The 19,651-nt window shown below is 45.0% G+C and overlaps 1 protein-coding gene across 10 annotated transcripts in view; it reads left to right on the top strand.

Moving 5' to 3' along the window:
- LPP (LIM domain containing preferred translocation partner in lipoma) overlaps positions 1 to 19,651 on the top strand; it is a 318,284-nt gene that overhangs the window by 150,781 nt on the left and 147,852 nt on the right. For all 10 annotated transcript variants that reach the window (XM_046898474.1, XM_015291433.4, XM_046898475.1 and 7 more), the window contains one exon: positions 4,431 to 4,553. In XM_046898474.1, coding sequence (XP_046754430.1) covers positions 4,431 to 4,553 — 123 coding nt within the window. The remainder of the gene's footprint in view (positions 1 to 4,430; positions 4,554 to 19,651) is intronic.

Raw genomic sequence — 19,651 nt, 5'->3', positions numbered from 1 at the left:
AGACACGGCAGCTCATGGTCTGGGTGCCTCATTTTCGCGACGGATGCCCTTGAGGATGCACCTTTTTGCCACTGCAGTGGCTTTTTTGTGCTTTACGTGGCTCCTGTGACCTTGGAAAAAAGGCTGGGAAACAGTATGGTGAAAGGGATGGGGAAGCAAGGGTGTGTGGTGGAAGAGGATCTTGCTCCTGGCAGCGGTATTGTTGGAGAAAGTGCAAGGAGAGGGTAAAAGAAAACAACGCACAAATAGCAGTCTGAAGTGTGTCGAGACTGAATCACTTCTTTTCTTCTTCCTGGTTAAAATTTCTCACAGCCTCTTCCTGTAGGTATAGTTTGCCATCGAAACCAAACATCTTTCCTCTCCTTTCTCCCACTTGCCCTCAGATAAAATAGAAAATAGGAGCCCCATCCTCCTTTCCTTGTCTGCAGCACTAAGCCTACTGCCTGGGGCCAGGAGAGCTGCTGGCTCCTTGTCTGGAGAGCCCTTTCCTTTACTCTTTCTTCAGTGAGGATTCCCACAGCCACACAGAGTGTGGTAGACAGCTGCAGGGGTGGAAAGAGGGGAAAGTGGAGTAAAGTTTTGCCAGTGCCAGATTCCACAGTGTCTCTCAGACAGTTTGGCTCCGTCCCATCACCCAAACATACACCTATACCTGTAGGGCATCTCACTTCCCAGCAAGGGCAGCTTGCATTCTCCAACACCAATGAAATGGGCTCAACTCAGCGGGCTTTGGACAAGCCTTGAGCCAAGCCAGTGGGTGGGAGGGAGGTGGATCTCAATGGTGGCAAACAGCGCTGTAGTGAGCCCTTGTGCCCTAACCCTGATCTAACCCTAACCCACACACGTCTCTTGTCACAGAGATAATGACTGTCCCAGGCTGCAGCAAACAAGGCGTGGAGAAACAGGGAAACAGAGCACAACAGAGAGTTTGGGTCTGGGTAGGGAGAGGAATTAGGGACAGGAGTTTGGAACGACATCTGGGAGCCAGATTCTTCTCCCTGACCCTATTGCAAGGAGCTGACGTGGACAAACAGCAATGTCCCTGCATCCCTGCCGTAACTTGCAAAGTGTAATAAGAGCAGGTGATCTAGGTTGTAGGAAAAGGTGCCCCTGGGGAAATCATTGTGCTTTTCTTATCTTCCTGCTCGACAAGTAGTCCTATGGCCTTTTTTAGCACGGTGAGCTCAACTTGGAGGCCGTGTGTGCCCTCTGCACTGTGTGCTCTGCGCAGAGCTTCCCTTGGGGTGGCGAGGGGACCTGTGGCACTGCCTGGTGCTGGGTGGTAGGATTAGGGAAATGAAAGCAAGTTTTCATTGGAACGGCGTGGGTTGACAGGGCGCAGGAGTGGATTACCCTCACAGCTGCTTGGAGCCGCACACCGGGAGTTCAGGGGCGGCCAACAAGGCAGGCAGTGCTGTTTTTCTCTCTTCTGCCTCGCAGCAGGGACTGAGCCAGGGGGTGGGAGTGTAGGCGCTGCAGAAATGCACGTGAGTGGATAGTCCCTGGCGTGAGTAATTTGTTGGATTGGGTTGGTTTTTGTTTGCTTTCTGTCGAACTCACGTTGGCCGGGCCAAAGATAGCATCCTTTTCCCTTTTTAAAGCCGTTTTTCCATATACTGCTGGCTGACAGGGAGCGTGCACAAGTGACTGCAGCGATGCAGTAAATCCGACAGAAATAGCAGGAGCGGTTCTGTCTGGTTCCAAGCGTTCGTATTTGCAAAGGCGTTTGCTCACCCGGCGCAGTTCCTCGGAGCTGAGCCCTGTCTGCGCCGACCTGTTGTGCTGTGGGACCTGGCGATGGGGTTCTGTTCCAGAGCAATATCATAAAACTTTTATAGCGACGTCATGACAAAGAGCATGAGAACAGAAATGAGTTAACCCTCTCTTACTAAAGTTTTGCTGTCGCAAGTTCTCCTCCTGTTCTCACGTGCAATAAGTAAATCCCTCAATGGAAACTGGAGCGCAGAGGGGAGAAAAATGCAAGATTCGTGGAGATGGGGAATGGAGAAGAAGGAGAAACCTGTCTGTGTGAGCACTGCTGCTTCTCAGAGGCACTTGAGGTCCGGTCCCATCCCCATCGGCCTTCACACGCATCAGCAGCATTATTTTTTGGCACTGTCGCACTGCATTCTGCTTCAGCATTTGGAGAATTGAGCTCTTCATCTACATTTATTACATTTTAATTGAATAAATAAATCTTTTGCAGAACCCTAAATCAATGGAGATGTTTCCATATTTGTGTTTGTTTTTTTTATTATTTTATTTTACTTTTCTAGGTTTCCTAAGGACATTTAACTTTTACAACCTCACAACTTGCTCTGCGGTCTTTGCTCGTCAGTTATTGCATAATTGTTCTGGGGGATGAGAACCTGGGAATAATATGGCACAGAAATGCTAAGAAGCAGAATCAAAATTTGCTGATCTTCTAATCTGCTGCCATCTCTCTCCTCCAGGGTCAGCGCCGTCCCACAGCCAGGCACCAAGCAGCCCCTTCCTGGGCCCCACTTGTACTCCTGGTTCTGCCATTGACTTGCTCCATGATTTATCTCTGCAGATGTTGGGGCCTTGGGTGCCCTTCACATCTCCCCCCTTTCCAGACTGCCTTTTGGCCACTTAGCTTAAAAATTCTCTGGAGTGGAGCAATCTCACGTTTTGAGTCCAGAAAGCCTGTGGCTGCCCTGCACTTATTGTAGGCCAGCAATTGGAGGATGGAGGAAAACCAAGCAAGAGCCATGAAGTGTGCTAGTAATGGAAAGGAAATTAGACTTTTTCAGGTTTAAAAATGCAGATACCTACAGCTAGCCTTGAGTAATGATCTGGGGCAATTCCTGCCTAAAGTAATTATTTTTTGAACAATAGTTTGGATGGAAAAACTTTGATTGGCTCCATAATAAAAAGAAGTAAGAAAAATTGAGTTTGTAAGTAGTTTCTAACCTGACTTTGAGCCTTTTAAATTATGTGTTCTTGCATAAAGCACATCGGAGATTCCATTTTCATGTCAGTCAAGCCAAATTTATTGTAATCCAATAAGATTTAATAATCATTAGGAACTAATGAATGCCTTAGCACATATAAGCTTGGCAGCTGAGAGCCTCCCTGCTTTGCATAGGCTGTCTCTCTGACCAGGTTGCTGCTTACATGTAGGATTGATGACTGGGGAGTTCTGTAAAACAGGTAATGATGTAGTGCTCCTTAAATGAAATTGAAATAAAACCTATCTGGAGCAGACAGTGAGCCAAAGGGAAAGGAAAATTTTTGGCTTGGAAAATTGAAGTAACTCGGTGAGAATGAAGGCAAACAGAGCTAGATTGTCTGTGGGGAAGTGCTGGTATGGTCTGTATCGGCATTACAGCTGAAATTAGGTGAGAAGTTATATAATTCTTTTGTATTTTTATTATGGTAATAGTTAAGCTGTACCGAGCTCTGTAGCTACATGTACATGGAGAGCCTCTGCTTGGGGAGTCCGCAGATAACTCAGACAGGAAAGGACAGAAGACAAATATTGACTATGTCTCAGGTTCAGAGAAGACTTTAAATGTGTATTATTTCACTTGACTCAAGAACTTCTGCTTCTGTGCCTGCCCTAAGCATAGCTAGGTGGGTAAGCTCCTGGCATCGCACTTGCTGGGGATCCTTTGCTGGCTTCCTTGAACATTACTGTGGTCCACGGGGACCACTTTATCTCCTGCCGCACTGAGCCATGAGCTTACTGTTCCTTGCTTCCAGAGGTGGTTGATGCTGGTGAAAATTCATGTCTCTCCCGATTCATGTGAATGTGCTGACCATACTGAGGCAAGTGGGGAGAGGCCAATTTAAATGCAGAGAGAAAGCAAGGTGAACTCAATTGAAAAGGGTCCTGGATTTAGGTTAGTGTCTGCTCTGGTCATGGACTTCCCTGAATAATAACCCTTTTCCCAAGGACCTTCATTGCATTGCTTTGTGACTCCTTATTTCAAATCACGCCCTTCGCTTTGAGTTTGCCAGAAATAAATTGAACTTTTTCACTCCTCAAGGGAGTGATGGAAATTGTAAAGAAGTGTTGAATCAGACAGGTACAGCTACCATGGATTGATTCAAAATAATAATAGGTGTGCAGGTGGCTGGGTGCTGGTCTCAGCTTGCAGCTCCACTGCCTTTGTGCTCACCTTGGCAGCACATTGCTTACCATGTTGCATAATCCTTCAAGTCAACACAATGGCACCATTGTGGGAAATGCATGAAGAAAAGCCCCAAAGCAGCCTAAGTCTTTGTGAGGTGGAGCCTCTCTGCTCGTCTCTGATTCTGGGAGAGAGCTGTAGCATTTCAACATGTTTGTCTCTGCAATCTGAGAGTTATTACTGGGGCATGGTGGCAGCTCCCTTAGAGGACAGTAAGAAAGCATGTTCCAGGCCATGGTCTGAGTAACTTGGAACTCTTCTTTCTTCTTTAAGGTGAATCCTGGTGGCAAGACACTTGAGGAGAGGCGCTCCAGCCTGGATGCAGAGATCGACTCCCTGACGAGTATCCTGGCCGATCTAGAGAGCAGCTCTCCGTACAAACCACGGATTCAACAGGTTGGTGGCACATTGCGTAAAGCCAGAGTGGGAAAGTGGCCAGAACCAACTGCTGGAGTCAATTTGCTAACCGCCTGGTATTTGGTGCGAGCAGGCGTGCCAGTGTGTCCTGATAGCATCCAGATGTGGCTGTCAATGGGAAGAAGGGCGCAGCCGCTCCGAAGGGGCACCAGCTCAGAAGCTGCAGTACCTCTTAGCAAGGGGCCTATGATCCCAATTGTTACATTGGCCATGGAGATTGTTAGCAAAAAGTTTACAAAGAAAAAGACATTTCCTTTGCCCCAACTTTCTGTCAACAATAGCTTGTGAATTAAAATCTGCTCAGTTCACAAATACTTTTACACATTTTTATCCCCATTCTGTTAACTTCTATCTGTTACGCTGTAAAAATGATCCAGGTACCTGCATCTCTAGCTGGTTTGTTTCTGGTGGTGTGCTCACTGGCAAGGCACAGCTCAGGGTGGCTGTAGCCCAGCAAAGTGGGTTGCTATTCCCATTTAATCCATTATGCCTAGGTGAGGACTGCAGGAGTTGCCTAATTTTTGTCACTAATATAGGTAGCGCCTGAGTGCAACTACTTATGGTCTGGTAAGATGTTGTGTCTTTATCAGAGAAAGTGCTGAAACCCTGGTGGCACATGGATAAGAGCAATTCATGTGATCTTGATAGTCACCTCAGACATGTTTGTGCCCATTTGTGCAGCTCCTTCATGTCCTGTTTCCATGACTTGTCTCCTTTCTTATACGTACATGTGTCTGTAGGCTTCTGTGCAGCTATGTTTGCCTTACTGATGTCAGCTCTGACCAAAACCCTTTGATTCAAAGAGAGAGAGTCAAGTGACACAATGCACACTCACTGTCCATACAGGCCATCTCTTCACTTCATGGCTCTTACGATTCTTTTCACTGTTGCATTTGTATTGTGTAATTCAGAAATGATTCTTTAGAACAGAACTAAAATAGTGACCGGAGTTCATGTAGATTTAAGGTCACGCTTAAGTATGTGAACTTAGCAACAGTGGTGTTGAATAAGATTGGCACAAGCCCATCCCAGGTGTACGTATGGAGGCAGGGGCTCTGTGTTGCAGCCTTCTGCAGGGACTGCCCAATAAACTCTTTTTTCATTCCAGCTGCATCTACATGATTGCTGCATAAGCTAACAGATATATCCGTATAAACAGTCTGATTTGGGTCAGTCAGTCAAAGAGAGCAACAGCACAGCCCAGACACCACTTGGTCCTCTTCCCAGTGCATTTTTTGTTCTTGCAATGAGTGAGACAAATCTTAGCAGCCATTGTGCTCTGTCACCGTGTCGAATAATCTGCACTCATTTTGTTTGTATGGGCCAAAGGGATACAAATGCACGTTGGTATTGGGAAATACTTTACAGCATCAAAACCCTGTGAGAGAGTTAACTGGAAGAGATTGGCACTCACCCATTTTCGTTGGCAATGCCTGCAGTCAGCCACAGCGCCTTCGTAGAGACATGCAGCTCGTGTAACCACTTCTCCAAGCGTCTGCAGTTTTGTGATCTGCCAGCACTGCTGACTGCTTCCTGATACTCTTTTCTTTGGGATCTGGCATTGTGTGAACAGATTGTTTCCCTGCTTTTATTTTGTACCCATCCTATCAAAAAAATTCACAGAGTTCAAACGCAACGTTCTGCAGCATAATTAGAGTTACTGCACCTCAGAAGGCGCAGCCCAACTCTGGGACTGGATCTGACTTTCCAAGCCCGCCAACACGTGCTGCCAGTTGCACATGTTTGTTCCTGTGGCTTTTTGCTTGAGGTTCTGCTTGAGGATCTGGAGATCTGTCCTCTACCCAGGAATGGCAGGATGGTGCCAGTGTATTACAATACCTGTGTGTGACACGGTGGGCAAAAGGGTTGAATTTCATCTCTGGAACCAAATGCCAACGTTTTGTGTTTGGTTTATGAGACTGTCTGGCATTTATTGGTTAACGTGATAACGTCCCATGGAAAGTACAGTTACAGCAACTCCCAACTATAGCTGCTACAAATAGAAAATGCCCGAGTTGAATGTGTCATTTACTGTAATTAAAAAGTACTCAGACGAGTCCTTGAAGGGTGGAATTAGAAGGTAAAGCTTTGATATTTTTCTTTGTTTGATCTGTACTAAGTATTAAAACTGGTGAGTCATTTGATGGTCTTATAGTCGGATAATAGATTAGGCTGCAAATTGTGAGGTACTTACTCAGAACATCAGCGCGTTTATTGGATTACACCTCAGCTGACCTTCCCAAATTTATCAGGATAATGGCTGCACGGAGGAAGATAGAGTCACAACTTGTTTTGGAGATGTTTCTAGTTGTGCTTATGCAGTTAAAGCATTACAATAATTTTATAGGTATACCTTGCCCTTGGGCATGCTCCTCCTATGGAACAAGAGGAATTTTATTTTAGGTTGCTTTTTTTCTTCTTCTTTGATCTTCAAAATAGTTTTAAAGCAACATAAAGTAAACTATAAAATTGTCCTCTCGTGCTGGAGTGGGAGTGATAGCAGGATTTGAGTGGCTTGCCCAACACAGCCTGCCTTTGTTGGCATAAATTCAAAGGGAGAAGCTCTTCTGATCCTTGGTACGTGTTCCGGATTGCAGTGAGACACAGTGCAATGGGGAGGTGCCCCTGGAGCAGAGGGATTCGTATCCTCCTCATAGGTTTGGAAAGTCCGAATTACTTTTCAGACTGCGGGGGGCTATGACCAACCCCATACATTGCCCCAAGATGTTGCCCCAGGCTGAGCCCATCGCTGAGAGTTCCTCTGGCTGAGTCACAGGAGCAGCCAAAATTGATTAAAATGCTGTTTCATTGTGTTGTTTTTTTTTTTTCTTTCCAAATTGCACATATCAGAAAACAGCAGAAAATTGTAACGCTGAGTTGTTATCTTTGGCTTCAGCACAGCAGTGCCTGGGGATGCTTTCTGTCATGGGAGCTGTTGAGAGACACTGTGTTTCTTAAGTCCAGCTGGAGCTCATTTTTAGAAAGGACCAAATAACACCTGAGCTTGGGAGGTTACCGTGTGCTCATCACTGTTCTTCTGGTGTTGTGGTTGAATTGGAGGGGGCTAAATCAGCCTGACGTAGGTATTGTTGGAAGAACTGCAGTTGCTTTATGACAGAATCTAATTAATATTTTCCTCCTGTTGGGTAAAATTCAGAACTGTTAGCGTGATGTATAAAGTACAGAGATCCTCTTGTGTAGCTGTGATGTATTTTCTGTTTACATATCACACCTTTAAATTGCAGTAAGCCATTGGAAAGTTTAGAGGCAGAGAACCCACTGCAACTTGTAACAGTAAAAGGAGGTTGTGTAGGGAAGGCACGGAGGAGCCTAAGTTCCGTGGAAGGGAGTAGGGGCTGTTCCTAAACTGGTGAACCCCAGCCTGGCTGCTGTATAGATGCTGTGGTCATCCAACTCCTCTATTAAAGGGTATTTTCCCCAACTTAGAGGGATGTTTTTAAACTGTTCTGTTTAAACTCTAGTTTAGGAGATGAGTGAAGCAAGGCCTTAAGCAAAAAGAAAAAAAAAAAAAACTGCCAAATTTCAGACCATAAAATAAATGTTTGCTTTTTTTTTTTTAAACAAGAAAACTTTGTGACTCTGGAGAGAAAGCTTCCAGCAGAGGCTGTGGAAATGAAATACTGGAAATAGCAGCATATGAAAGCTCAGGATTTTTTGTCCCCGCTGTGAATTATGTATTGAATGCTGATTGCTTTGTTTGGAATCAGACACCTACCTTCTGAAACTCTTGGTTTTTATCCTGAATTTCCTGCAGATTGCTTGGCAAAATAGGACTTTGTGAGAGGTGTGCCAGGCAATAAGATGTACCTGGTCCAATGGTAATGAGCCTGCTTTTAAAAAAAACAAATAGCGGGTCACCAAAATTTACAGAGTATTCGACTAGGGGAAAAAATGCTTTGATGATCAAAATCAAATCTACGTGTGTGCAGCTCTCAGAGGCAGCTGCATCCAGAGGGACTCAGGAGATGCGTTTCACTCCCACCTACCACCACTGTGCAAAATGACCACGGACAGAGCATTACTGCTTTCCTTCCTCTCAAAACCTCCTCTGTCTGTGTAGCTTGGCAACTACTTGCATGTGATTTGCCTCCTGTCCCCGTGTATGGCATCTAACAAAATGAAACCTTGGTCTGGGTTGAAGTCCTTTACATGATGTTCTTGGACAAATAATAAAGAAGAGAAATAAAACATTTTTTCTCACCTAACAGATGGAGGAAATGATGGCAGAGTTAGGTGGGATGTCTGAGGATTCATGCCTGTACCCCTGCCTCTGTACCACTGCCCCCAAGACTAGATGCATCCACTATCCCACGCTGCCAGCCTAGGCAAGCAATAGTTTGAAGGAAAAGAAACTCATTCTCAGCGTGAGCTGCAGAACAATAAAAAAATAAATAAAATAAAATTAAAAATCAGTGATACATTTTCATTAAGTTCCAAACATACTGGGAAATAATGTCATCTAATGACTGGAATTTGAAAGGGATTTAAGTGTTTGACAGTGTTGGATGTTATTCTATCACTCCTTTCGACAACCAATTGGGGATTGCAAAAACACTGAAAAGGCAATGGGCGTATTTTCTTGCAGAGTGATGGAAGAGGATTGGAAACCAGGAAACAAAGCAAAATGCTGTGCACTGAACACTCCTAAGGAGCACTCTTTCATGTGCATTCCTAATGCCTCATTTTTATCCGGTCCAGGAACGCATAGCTAAAGGTTTGGGGTTTTTATTTTTGTTTGTGTGGAGCTGAATCTCCAGCCATGAATGAAGCTTCCCAGGCAGCACGGAACAGAGCATTCCCCAGCATCAGAAGGAGAAAGCCCTCTGGTTTCTCTTGGTGTGGGCTGTGGGATTGGCATATGGGCTCTGTAAAAGACAGACTGCTACAGCTCTCTTCAGAACAGCCCCTGCAAATTCACAAGTCCAAGCTCAGAGTCTGATTTCCTTGTTCTGTTAACTGACAGAGCCTGTTTTGTTACACACCAAAAGGATTTTGCAGGCATGGTCCACACAATGTTTACTACTATTTTGGTTGTTGGGGGCAATTTGATAGGACAAGAGGAAATGGTTTCTAACTAAAAGAGAGGAGATTTAGATTGGACATAAGGAAGATGTTTTTTACAGTGAGGGCAGTGAGGCACTGGCACAGGTTGCCCAGGGAGGCGGTGGGTGCCCCATCCCTGGAGACACCCAAGGTCAGGCTGGATGGGGCTCTGAGCACCTGGTGGAGCTGTAGGTGTCCCTGTTCACTGCAGGGAGTTGGACCAGATGGCCTTTAAGGGTCCCTTCCAACACAAATGGTTCTATGATTTTCTTTCTTCTAAGAAAGAAAATGTAAGGGTTCAAGCAGATGGAGATTAATTTGGCAGGTTATGAGTTGACTGTCCCCTCCTGTAGTGTTTGTGTGACAGAAAGAGTTGGCGGTCCCTGAGTTATGGGGCTTGGTGGGATTTGGCTATTTCAGGTATTTAGAAAGTTGCCAAGACTTTTTCAATGTTATTTGGGCTGAAACTGAGTGCTCCCACTGCACGGTACCGTGCGTAAAATCCATGTAGACTGCAGAAGGAGGAAAGGAGGCATCCCGTCTGGAGCCAGCTCCATGGGTTCCACCGGCAGTCAAGAAGGAAAGCCTCCACATCCAGGAAACCCCCTTCTTCCTGCAGCTCCCATCCCCAAGGGCAGAGCAGCAGCGTTGGCTGCGATGGTCCCAAGGTGACAGCTTCCCAGCAGCACCGCTGCTGGCAGGACATGTCTGTCAGAGGAGCGCACACAAGGCATGGACGTTGGGCCGCATGCGTGTTTGTGGAGAGCAGCAGCCAGCAGATGATCTCAGCACGCTGGGTTTGGCCACTGGCACAAGGAGGGGACCCTTCCTGTGCTCCACGGCTCGGCCGGCGCATACAGCAGGCTGATGCTGCTCTGATTAGCAGATGCTGGAATCGGTTGCATCTGCTGGCACGTATTAAACTCTAATCCTTTTGCTAAGAGCATGTCCGGGAAGATTTTTAAAGAAAATTTTCTGGGATCCCAGATTATCAGCTTGTCACAGATGAACAGGATAAGAGTGACCTTCGCAGGGTATTATTTCTTTCTGTAGCACTATCATCAGTGAAAATAAAACACTGCAACGCCTGCTTTCCTTTTTTCCTGGTGCATAACCAAGTTCACAGAAGTCTTTCTTTTCTCTTTCCCCTTTCCACTTTTTTTGGTATCCATTTGGGTTTTCTGCTTACGTGCTTGGCTCCAGCCTTAGCTGATGACTGGTATTGGATATATTGAACTTTAAAATCTGTGCAGGCATCTCAAATTTGTGTGTGGATAAAGGCAAACATTTACTTTGGGAACAGTGATAAAAAAACAAATAGTACCTCATAATTTGGTCTTTTTTTCCTTCTGCATTCGTGATTGTTTTGCTGTGAGTGGGTGAGAGCTGGGCTCTTGCTTTCTAAAGCCGTTCAAGGCCTTCTGCCTATTGTTAGATTCTGTTTTCTGTCTTTTTCCCCACAATGGGACCAGGCTGCAATGCACCGTCAGCTCAGGAAGCCTGTCATCATTTCCCCATCCTCAGTTTTTGGCACTTGGTGCATTTGGCTCTCATCTCAAAGGGACCCAGCGCATTTCACAAGCTGTCCACGTGCCCAATGTGTTACCACCCCTGGGGCACAGAGAGTGGCGCGGTGCTGGGATGTGGGCTACTGGCATCCTTGCATGGGTGAATGCATCTGAGTTCTTCAGTGGTATCAGATTCACCAACACAACAGCCCAGTGAAATACAGAAGTGTTGATGCTCTTTCATGGGTGAGGTAGATGAGATGTTTTGCTTTGTGCATGTATCACCAGAGGAGCTGATGGGAGACTACAGGCACCCTGTCACTCACCCTCCTCTTGTAGTGCACGCAGATGGATTAATAGAATCACAGAGTCACTGAGGTTGGAAAAGACCACTAAGATTATCTACTCCAATGGTCAACCCATCCCCACCATGCCCACTAGCCACATCCCTCAATGCCACATCTCCACAGTTCCCTACGTAGGCACAGTGAGCTCCAGACCCTTGACACAGTCTGACCTTTTGCTCTTCCAGGCTGAACTGTAACCAGGATCTCCAAAGGCAGATTGTTTGGCTGATGCGCACAGATAAGTGCCTAGGCTAATTCTAGGAGGAGAAGGGAAGCGGGAGGGGCGGTCAGGAGAGGTGAGGAAGGAGTACAGGAAGGATCAGAGCCTGCTCAAGATGCAAGGCACAAGTCCATAGGAAATGAGGCTTCCTTTGCTCCTCTCTTGATGGTTTCTGTTCCTTTTGTGTTGACTATTTCTCTTCTGTGCACGCTAGGAACCAGCTGTGTTTCCCTCCCAGTTAGGGAAAGGAAGTAGCTCAGAGCCAAGGGAACAGCACAGCAGCTCCAAGAAACACCTGCATAGCAATGTGTCGCCTGGGACTTCGCTCCCCCCAGGGCTTTGCTGGGTGCCTGCCGCAGCCCATCGCAGTGCTTCTGGGGGGATGGCTGTGGTGTAGGCATTGCAGCATTGCACAGAGCAACGAGAGCATTGCCTTGGTTTCCATCTCTAGCCAGAGACCACTGAAGGGCTGGCAGAGACCCTGCTGATGTGAGTGCTTGTAATGTTGCACCCTACAGAAAAGAGAGAATGGCCATGCAGGTTCTACATTAGACCCTATGCTACCATTGCATAAACAAACATGGTATGTTTATTGCTTGAAAAGCTCTCGGGATTGTTGCAAGATGTTTCTGGTTCAAAACCGTTGACCATGAGAGGAGGAGACAGATGTATCTGTGGACAGTCTTAGGGACTGTGTCTGTATTTTTTCTTATTGATTGCCTAGTGCCTTCCTGTCGGGAACCTTTTGAGAGATGATGGTGCTGAGATGCATCGTCTCTTCCTGTATATTAAAGCTGCCTAGCCTAAAAAAAAAAGAAATACAAACAACCCAAACCCAGCCCATATCTGAAAGTTATGTACTGATAGACTCTTCCTATAGCTCTTCAAATAACTGTAAATTACTCCAGGCTGTTACAGTTTCATTGTAAGGAAGTTCCTTCCTTGAGTCAGACTTCTTTGCATCACAGTAAAATGCAATTAGATGACGTACATACTGTGGCTTGGAAGCACTTACAGTTTTCTCAGCCTTATGTTGTCAACTTTTGCTCAATAACAGGCTTGTGGACTGTGTCGCTTTGCCTGTGTTAGCATATATTATCACCATATGGTGTTTCAATAGTGAATAGGAGACTTCTATGAGTATATAAAAGGATGAAATGGAAAAATATATTGCAGCAAGATAAGCCTAACATTCTGCTTCACAGCTGACAGCGAGCACTCTCACTGCCATTTTGATAGGAAATCAGTAACACACTGGTCCAGTGATTATTGCTGTCTTCTACAGATTTAAAAGCAAAGAAGCAACATCAACAAAACTCAAACAAAAAAAAAAACACCAAAAATTGACCTATCCAGAAAAAATAAGATTTTGATGCAGTTGCTATAAATATTTTTGCTAATGTTTTCAGTCTGAAACTGATTGCTCTCTGCCCAAAGACAATACTTTAAGTCGTATAGTGAATTCTTTGTTTAGAAAACAGTAGTTGCATGTGAGTAAGGAGAACAAGAGCAAGGGCAGTTGTGCAGTTTTTATGGCACTACACATGTAAAGGTAGATAAGATTGTTGTGGTAGTCTCATGGCTGTTATCACAGCCCAGGTCAGTGATCCTGCTGTTCTGTCATAAATAGCACTGGTGTTTATCTTCAGATTGATGACAAGCTGCATGTGTTCTCCCTTTCAGAGTGAGTGTAAGAATGTAAGTGTGTAAGAGGTCAATGAGATGTTGTTGCTGTCCCAAGAAGCTCCAAGCCATGAAGAACTGCCACCTTTCCTACCAGCCATCACTCCAGTCTTCCTGGGGCCTCAGACAGCTTTGATTCCCTGTTCCAAAACCATAACTAGTGATCCAGGGAGGATTCAAGAAAGGTGGGAGGAACAGCTCAGTTTCCATCTGTCAGAAAACCAGGATGCACATGCATCCTTTCAAGTCACGGTTATCAAGAGGTGAAAAGAAGACATAGGGGTCAGTTACTGTGCTGGCTTGCAGAAAGACCAACTGTGCATTACATGAGATAGCTGTACAGTTAAGACTGTTCATAGCCTTAAAATGTGATGGATAAGCCACTGTTGTTCAGCTGGGATTCTTTGAGCTGGAAGATAGTACAGATGTCATCTTGAACTCCCTTTAATCTTTTTTTCTGGAAACATTTTGACTGGAGTCCACAGCGGAGGCTAATGTCCAAGACAGGGGGCCTGGCTGCAGAACAAGGTGGCCATGAAGGTCACAGTGTTTTATGAGGCCCCAGTGACAGAATAGCTACTGTGCTCAAGACAGCACTCTGCTTAGCATGGAAAGCTGCAGAGCTGTCACACAGAGGATACAACATTCAGTGCTTCCTTGGGGTAAGGGTGGCCAGCAGTCAGGTTTTAGAGGTGTCTGGAAGAACCAGCACCCCAAAGCAGTGCTGCAGAATGCTTGAAGTCATCAGGCACTGTAGCTTTTTGGCAGGCCTTGCCTTTGACAAGACTTGGCTTCAACACTGTTGAGTAATGTGGTCATTTCTAACTAACAGCAATAAAACTTTAGAGAACACCTGCTGTTTCTATATTGAACATATGTGTGCGTGCTCATGTAAAATCACAAATGCATGCAGGTCTAGAGAATACAATTTATATTTGGCATCTTTCCTACAAATTGTATTGTAGAACACTTGAAAGTCTTCCTGTAAATAGTCATTTCGGAATTGAGGTTGTTAATGAAGAGAAGGAGATGAAGTAAGATACAAAGGCAAAGGAGGAAAAAGGTTTGGTTTGTTTTGTATGCGTTTTTAAAGGCATTTGATGAGTTTGATCATATGCTGAGCGTACTCAGCGATATCTCCGGAGGACATATGGACAATCTCAGTAGACTGTCTGCTTGGGAGGAACTGCAGGGAGCCAAAAACAGAATAACAGGCTGATGGCTTAGAAAGTATAAATGAAGGGAACATCTGAGGATCCCTGGCTCTCTGCTTCTGAGCCAGTGCTGGATTATCCCGTATAATCAGTGCTTTCCCCAGTCCAGTTTCAAGTAAATTAAATGTAAATATCTCATTGCTTTCTTTGGGTTATTATTCCAGCCTGAAACACATATAGCTGCTAAAAGCCATTTCACTTCAGTACTTCCTCACTTAATTTAATCTCCTCATTCGGAGTGCCACTTCCTATATGTGTGTGCATGCGTGTTTGTGCTATGTGCACATCTTCACTTCCCATGCCGCAGATATATATACAGAGTAGAAGGAGGTTTAAATTCCCCAGTACAAAGCTGTAATAAAAGGACTGACAGACTGGATCTGTAATACGCCTGACCTGACAATTAAGTAAACTTATTACTGTGTCAGCCTGCCAGATGGATCATCTACTCGTGATGTAACGTGTGCTGCTTCTGAATGTATTGGAGTGCAGTTTCCTATTTTATGTTTGTTGAGCTGAGGAAGGGAGAGGGAAGAGACAGTTTTATTTGAACTAAACCCACTCATTTCAAGTGTGTTTAATGATAGCAATATGTGACAGATAAAATCCTAGGCCCCGGTCCATGTTTATTTTAATTTCAAGCAATGGGGAAAGATGGAAGAGATAATGTTGTAGAGTGAAAATGTCTGCTGTTGTAAAACAGCAGCTTGAACCCTGAAGGGGGTTTCCTTGCTGTGTTCTGCAGGACGTTCTGATGGGCAGCCAGAGCTCTGACGGGTAGGAATTTGGGATTTGTCCCTGAGAAAGGCCAGGCTGGGATGTTTGGCATCAGCTTTTCTAATTGTTGCCTCCAAGCTTACTAAAGATAGTAAGGCTATACTGAAAAAGAGGCAGACAGAAATAGCCTGAAGCATCTGTCCCTAACTTGGACTTCCTTTTAGCATAGTTCCACCCTGACCTTGAGAAGGAGGTGAGTTTCCCTCTGACCTGCATTGTAGATGTGTCCCCAGTACTCCCAGATCCATCACACACTGTTTAACCTCAGCTGAGCCATCTTGTGTCTCTAGGGTGCACTCCTCCTGTTAAGAAAGGATAAACCCATGTCTTTGCCCATCTGCTGAGTGTGTGGGTGAGTGCTTGTACCTGGTGCAGTGAGGATGCACACTTAATGCTGTACTGCTTGTTGTGAATCTGTAGCATTTGCGTCTGGACCGCTGAGGTTTTCTTCTCTATACTCTTCTGTCACTGGGTAGACTGGGATAATTTCTCTGTCTCAAAGGCTTATGTTGAGCACAACTTGGAAAATTAGTGCTGTTGGTTGACTTTTCTGCGTGGCTAAGCTGACACGGCCAATAGCAAAGCAGGTATCTGTTTGCCTTGGAAATACTCACCAGGTTGCCGCTCTCCATTTTCAATCTATTGTCTGCTTGAACAGCTTAAGAACATAAATTCAAATACCTATACATCCAAACCAGCCTCTCACTGCTAATGTACGTCTGTGGATCTGAATGCTCTTGGCTCCAGGGAATGCAATCTGCTTGTGGGAGATGCCCAGACTTGCTTCCACGTGGGACATCATGCCCAGCAGTGGGGAATTATTCCTGCAGAGAAATGCGGGATGGTATAGGGAGCTTGTGCTTAGAACTGCCATTTTCCTTGGAGTTGCATCCAGCACTAGCACCATCACATGCTGTTGACTCAACCTCCATAAATCGAACTTCTCACATGCAAAAGAGACTGTAGGTTTTACTCTGTAGGGGAAATGTTGAGTCACGGCTTGAAGCAGTGATTGAGCACCTGGTGGGAAGGCAAAGCCAGCCCAGGGGAGCTCAGGTGCATGCGATGTAGAAGGGGTGGAGCCAGGATCCACCCCTTCCCAGACCTCATTTAAGGATTGGCAGTGGAGAAGTGACTATTTTGACTGGAAATCTGTGCCTGCTTGAGGATCTTAGAGGCCTTCCTAGGGTAAGTAGGTTTTTTTTCCTCTTACTTTTTGCCTCCTGCTGTTGTGTCTGAGTGGCCCCTTGTTTACTGTGGCCTGGGTCTCACTGCTCTGCTGTCCTCTTGTGCTTTCTGTTGTGTTACATGCTCTATGGGAAGTTTATGCTTTGAGGAATTTCTAATACATCATTTTACTGTCGGATGTTTAAGTGTATGAAATGACTGCTTCTGTGAAGAATTAGCTTCAGTACTGGCCTGGCTCATCTGATAAAAGCATCAGTAGTCTGCTTCCTGGACTTGGATAAGTGCTTTTGCAGTGTTGTAGGACCTTGTAGTTTGCAGCCGAGCCTTAGTAGGGAAGGCCCATCTTAAGTGCAATCACATAAGTACCTTTTATCTCAGCTCCTATCATTGTAATATTGGTCTAATGCTGTTTGTAGTTGTATTCTCCATTCTGGCTCAGTTGAATGGTCACTTCAGCTCAGTGTTCTTCCTAGTATTGAAGAAGACCAGAATAAGGCAAGTTTATAGCAGTGTTGCCCCTTTATCCATCAATTTGCTTTTCACAGAGATTGGCTTAATCAGAAGTGGTCTCTTAAGAGGCTGCTCATGAACTCAAGTGAACTGCTGGAATGTAACACATCCCAGGGCACAGGAGTCCCACAGAGATGGCAGACTCCCTTCTGTTTGCTCTCTATTTGCTGCCCACTGGGATTGTATTACATTGCTTCTCTTTCTCATTGAAAGGGACAAGGCAATCTTTCCTCCTTTTGTACGCATAGCTTTAGCTGTCTCTTTCCAAGCCTAAAAAGTCCTGGTATACTTGGCTGTTTCAGAGTAAGTGAGAGAATTAAGTGCTGTATCATATGCTCCTGATCAGGAATGGCTGTCAAGTATAAACTAGAGACTGGGAATGGCAAAGCAATGGAAGTGGCTCCTGGACTTGTATTAGTCCCTTTGTTATTTGCAGTTAACTTAGTCTGAAACAATGGATCAACTGTGGACTGTCTTTTGAACGAGTGAAGCCTGAGTCCCCTGCTTTACATGCATTTTGGAGTAACTTCCCTGGCATCTTGTTCCTTCAGCTTTGTTTGTAGTCATTGCAGAGTTAAATCATTTGACTAGATCTTGGCTCCTCGTTTCCAAGACTATGTGATGGTTTCTGAAGATAGTGTCCATGGCTATTGTGATGTTCCCAAATAGGAGTGATGGGAGAGATATCTGGTGACTGCATGGCTCACTCTGCTTAAGACAGACCTCTCCCAGTACTTTGGAACCAAATGGAATCTGTTGTATTCCCTCTCCTTCCAGATCTGACATGCCACCTGTATTTTCAGTGAGATCTCAAACTGTTCTAGCATTATTTCCCATCTGTAAAACAGAGATGGTAATAATCACGTATCCCACCTGGTTGTCTGACTTCAGAAAGCATTTTCAGATCTTCTGCAGGCACAAAACATAGTTTTGCCAACTTATATAAAAACTATCTCTTGTAGTGGAAAAAAATCTACATCAGATACTTTTATTTTCGGTGAGGGAATTCAGCATCAGACTTTTTAAGATGAGTTAGTTAATGTTTCGCATTATAGATTGTGAGATGTTAATTTAATTTCAAGTTCTGTGTCGTGAAGAAAATGTTGGATGTACCTTTGTGATTTATACTATGATTTGATCAGTGTATTAGTAGTCTGGAGAATCTAACTTTCAGAAACATCTGAGAGTTCAATGCACTGGAGATGAATAAGATATGTGCGTGAACACATGTGCTTTTATTGCTAAAGCTAAATTAAAGCTTGAGCCCTTTTTGGGCTGGAAGAACTAATGCTTCTCAAGCTTTCTGTCTTCCAATACTGCTCTGCACAAGCCAGCGTGAATGTAATGTGCTCTGCATTATTGTGCATGGGAACCTGTAGAGATGGTGAAAGCTCTGTATAGAAAGTACTGTATAGTGAGGGAGGAAGCCCAACAAAGCTAATTATACAGACACTCCCACTCTATTACCCTCCAGAGAAACTGAGCCTAACATTCTGCTCTTAAGCTCGTTAAACTATTCTTTTTGGGTGCAAGGATCTTATTGAGGGAGTGAAATAGCTACACTGTGTAATCAGAATGGGAGTTGGAGCAGATCATTGTATTTACTCATTTGATTAGCCATAAAATAGCTACTGAAGTCCCCATTTTAAATCTGCTTAGCAGTTGTGCAGCAGGGCAAACTGGGTGTTTTAATTAGAGAAGAGATTGTGGTATTTTCTTATAAGTAGTAAATAGATAAACACATGCACATTGTGATCCTGTTTATGTAAATAACCTCCTCCCTGTGGGTGTTCTCATCTCCTAATTGTTCAGGGTCTGTTCTACTTTCAGCTGTGAGGGAGAGGAGAATAAAAGGTTCTGCATGTCTGCTTGGGAAAGTGCAAAGTCCTGGCCTTAAAATCCAGCCAAGGAGGTTTAGATTAACTGTTGGAGTTAAACTACTGTAGGAGGGATAGGTAACCCTACAAAAAGACTGTGCTGAGAAACAGAGAGTCCTCAGAAGGGATTTAGGTCAGGTTGTGCCAGCATCTCGGGAGCAGGATGGAGAGATTTGGCCCTACAAGGAGAAGTGGCAGGGCTGCACACCCCCTGAGGTCCCTTCCAGCCTCTTAAGTTTAGCAAGGAAGCTTGTGGCAAGACTTGCTGACAAAAAGGTAAGGCCGTACCAAATCACCTGTGGGTTTGGTGGCTGTGGACCAGTTCCCATTCCCCAGAGGAACCAGAGCCCCAGGCAAGCATTTCTTCCTCCCCCATGGGATCTCAGCTGCCTTGCAGCCACTGTCAGCCTCAGTGCCCAGCAAACAGCTGTGGATGCTCTGCTCTCTCCTGAATCATAATTCCATGCCCTGCCACTGATCTGTTTGTAAAGCCTTGGAAATGAGCCATTACTGAAGGTTTCATTTTCTGGCTTCCTTTGCAATCTGAAGGACTCGGAAAAGCAGGGCAGATGTTCCAAAGGCAGCAATCTCTGTAGCTGCTGGTTCCTCTGTTCAGCGTGGTCACTGTCTTAATGCTTCTTAAGGGTATAATATCCCTTTAGGAAACTAAATAACAGCAAAAATATTTC

This window comes from Gallus gallus, chromosome 9 (assembly GCF_016699485.2).
Source record: "Gallus gallus isolate bGalGal1 chromosome 9, bGalGal1.mat.broiler.GRCg7b, whole genome shotgun sequence".
In the NCBI taxonomy this organism is placed as follows: Eukaryota; Metazoa; Chordata; class Aves; order Galliformes; family Phasianidae; genus Gallus; species Gallus gallus.
This window is presented reverse-complemented; position numbering and strand designations above follow the sequence as displayed.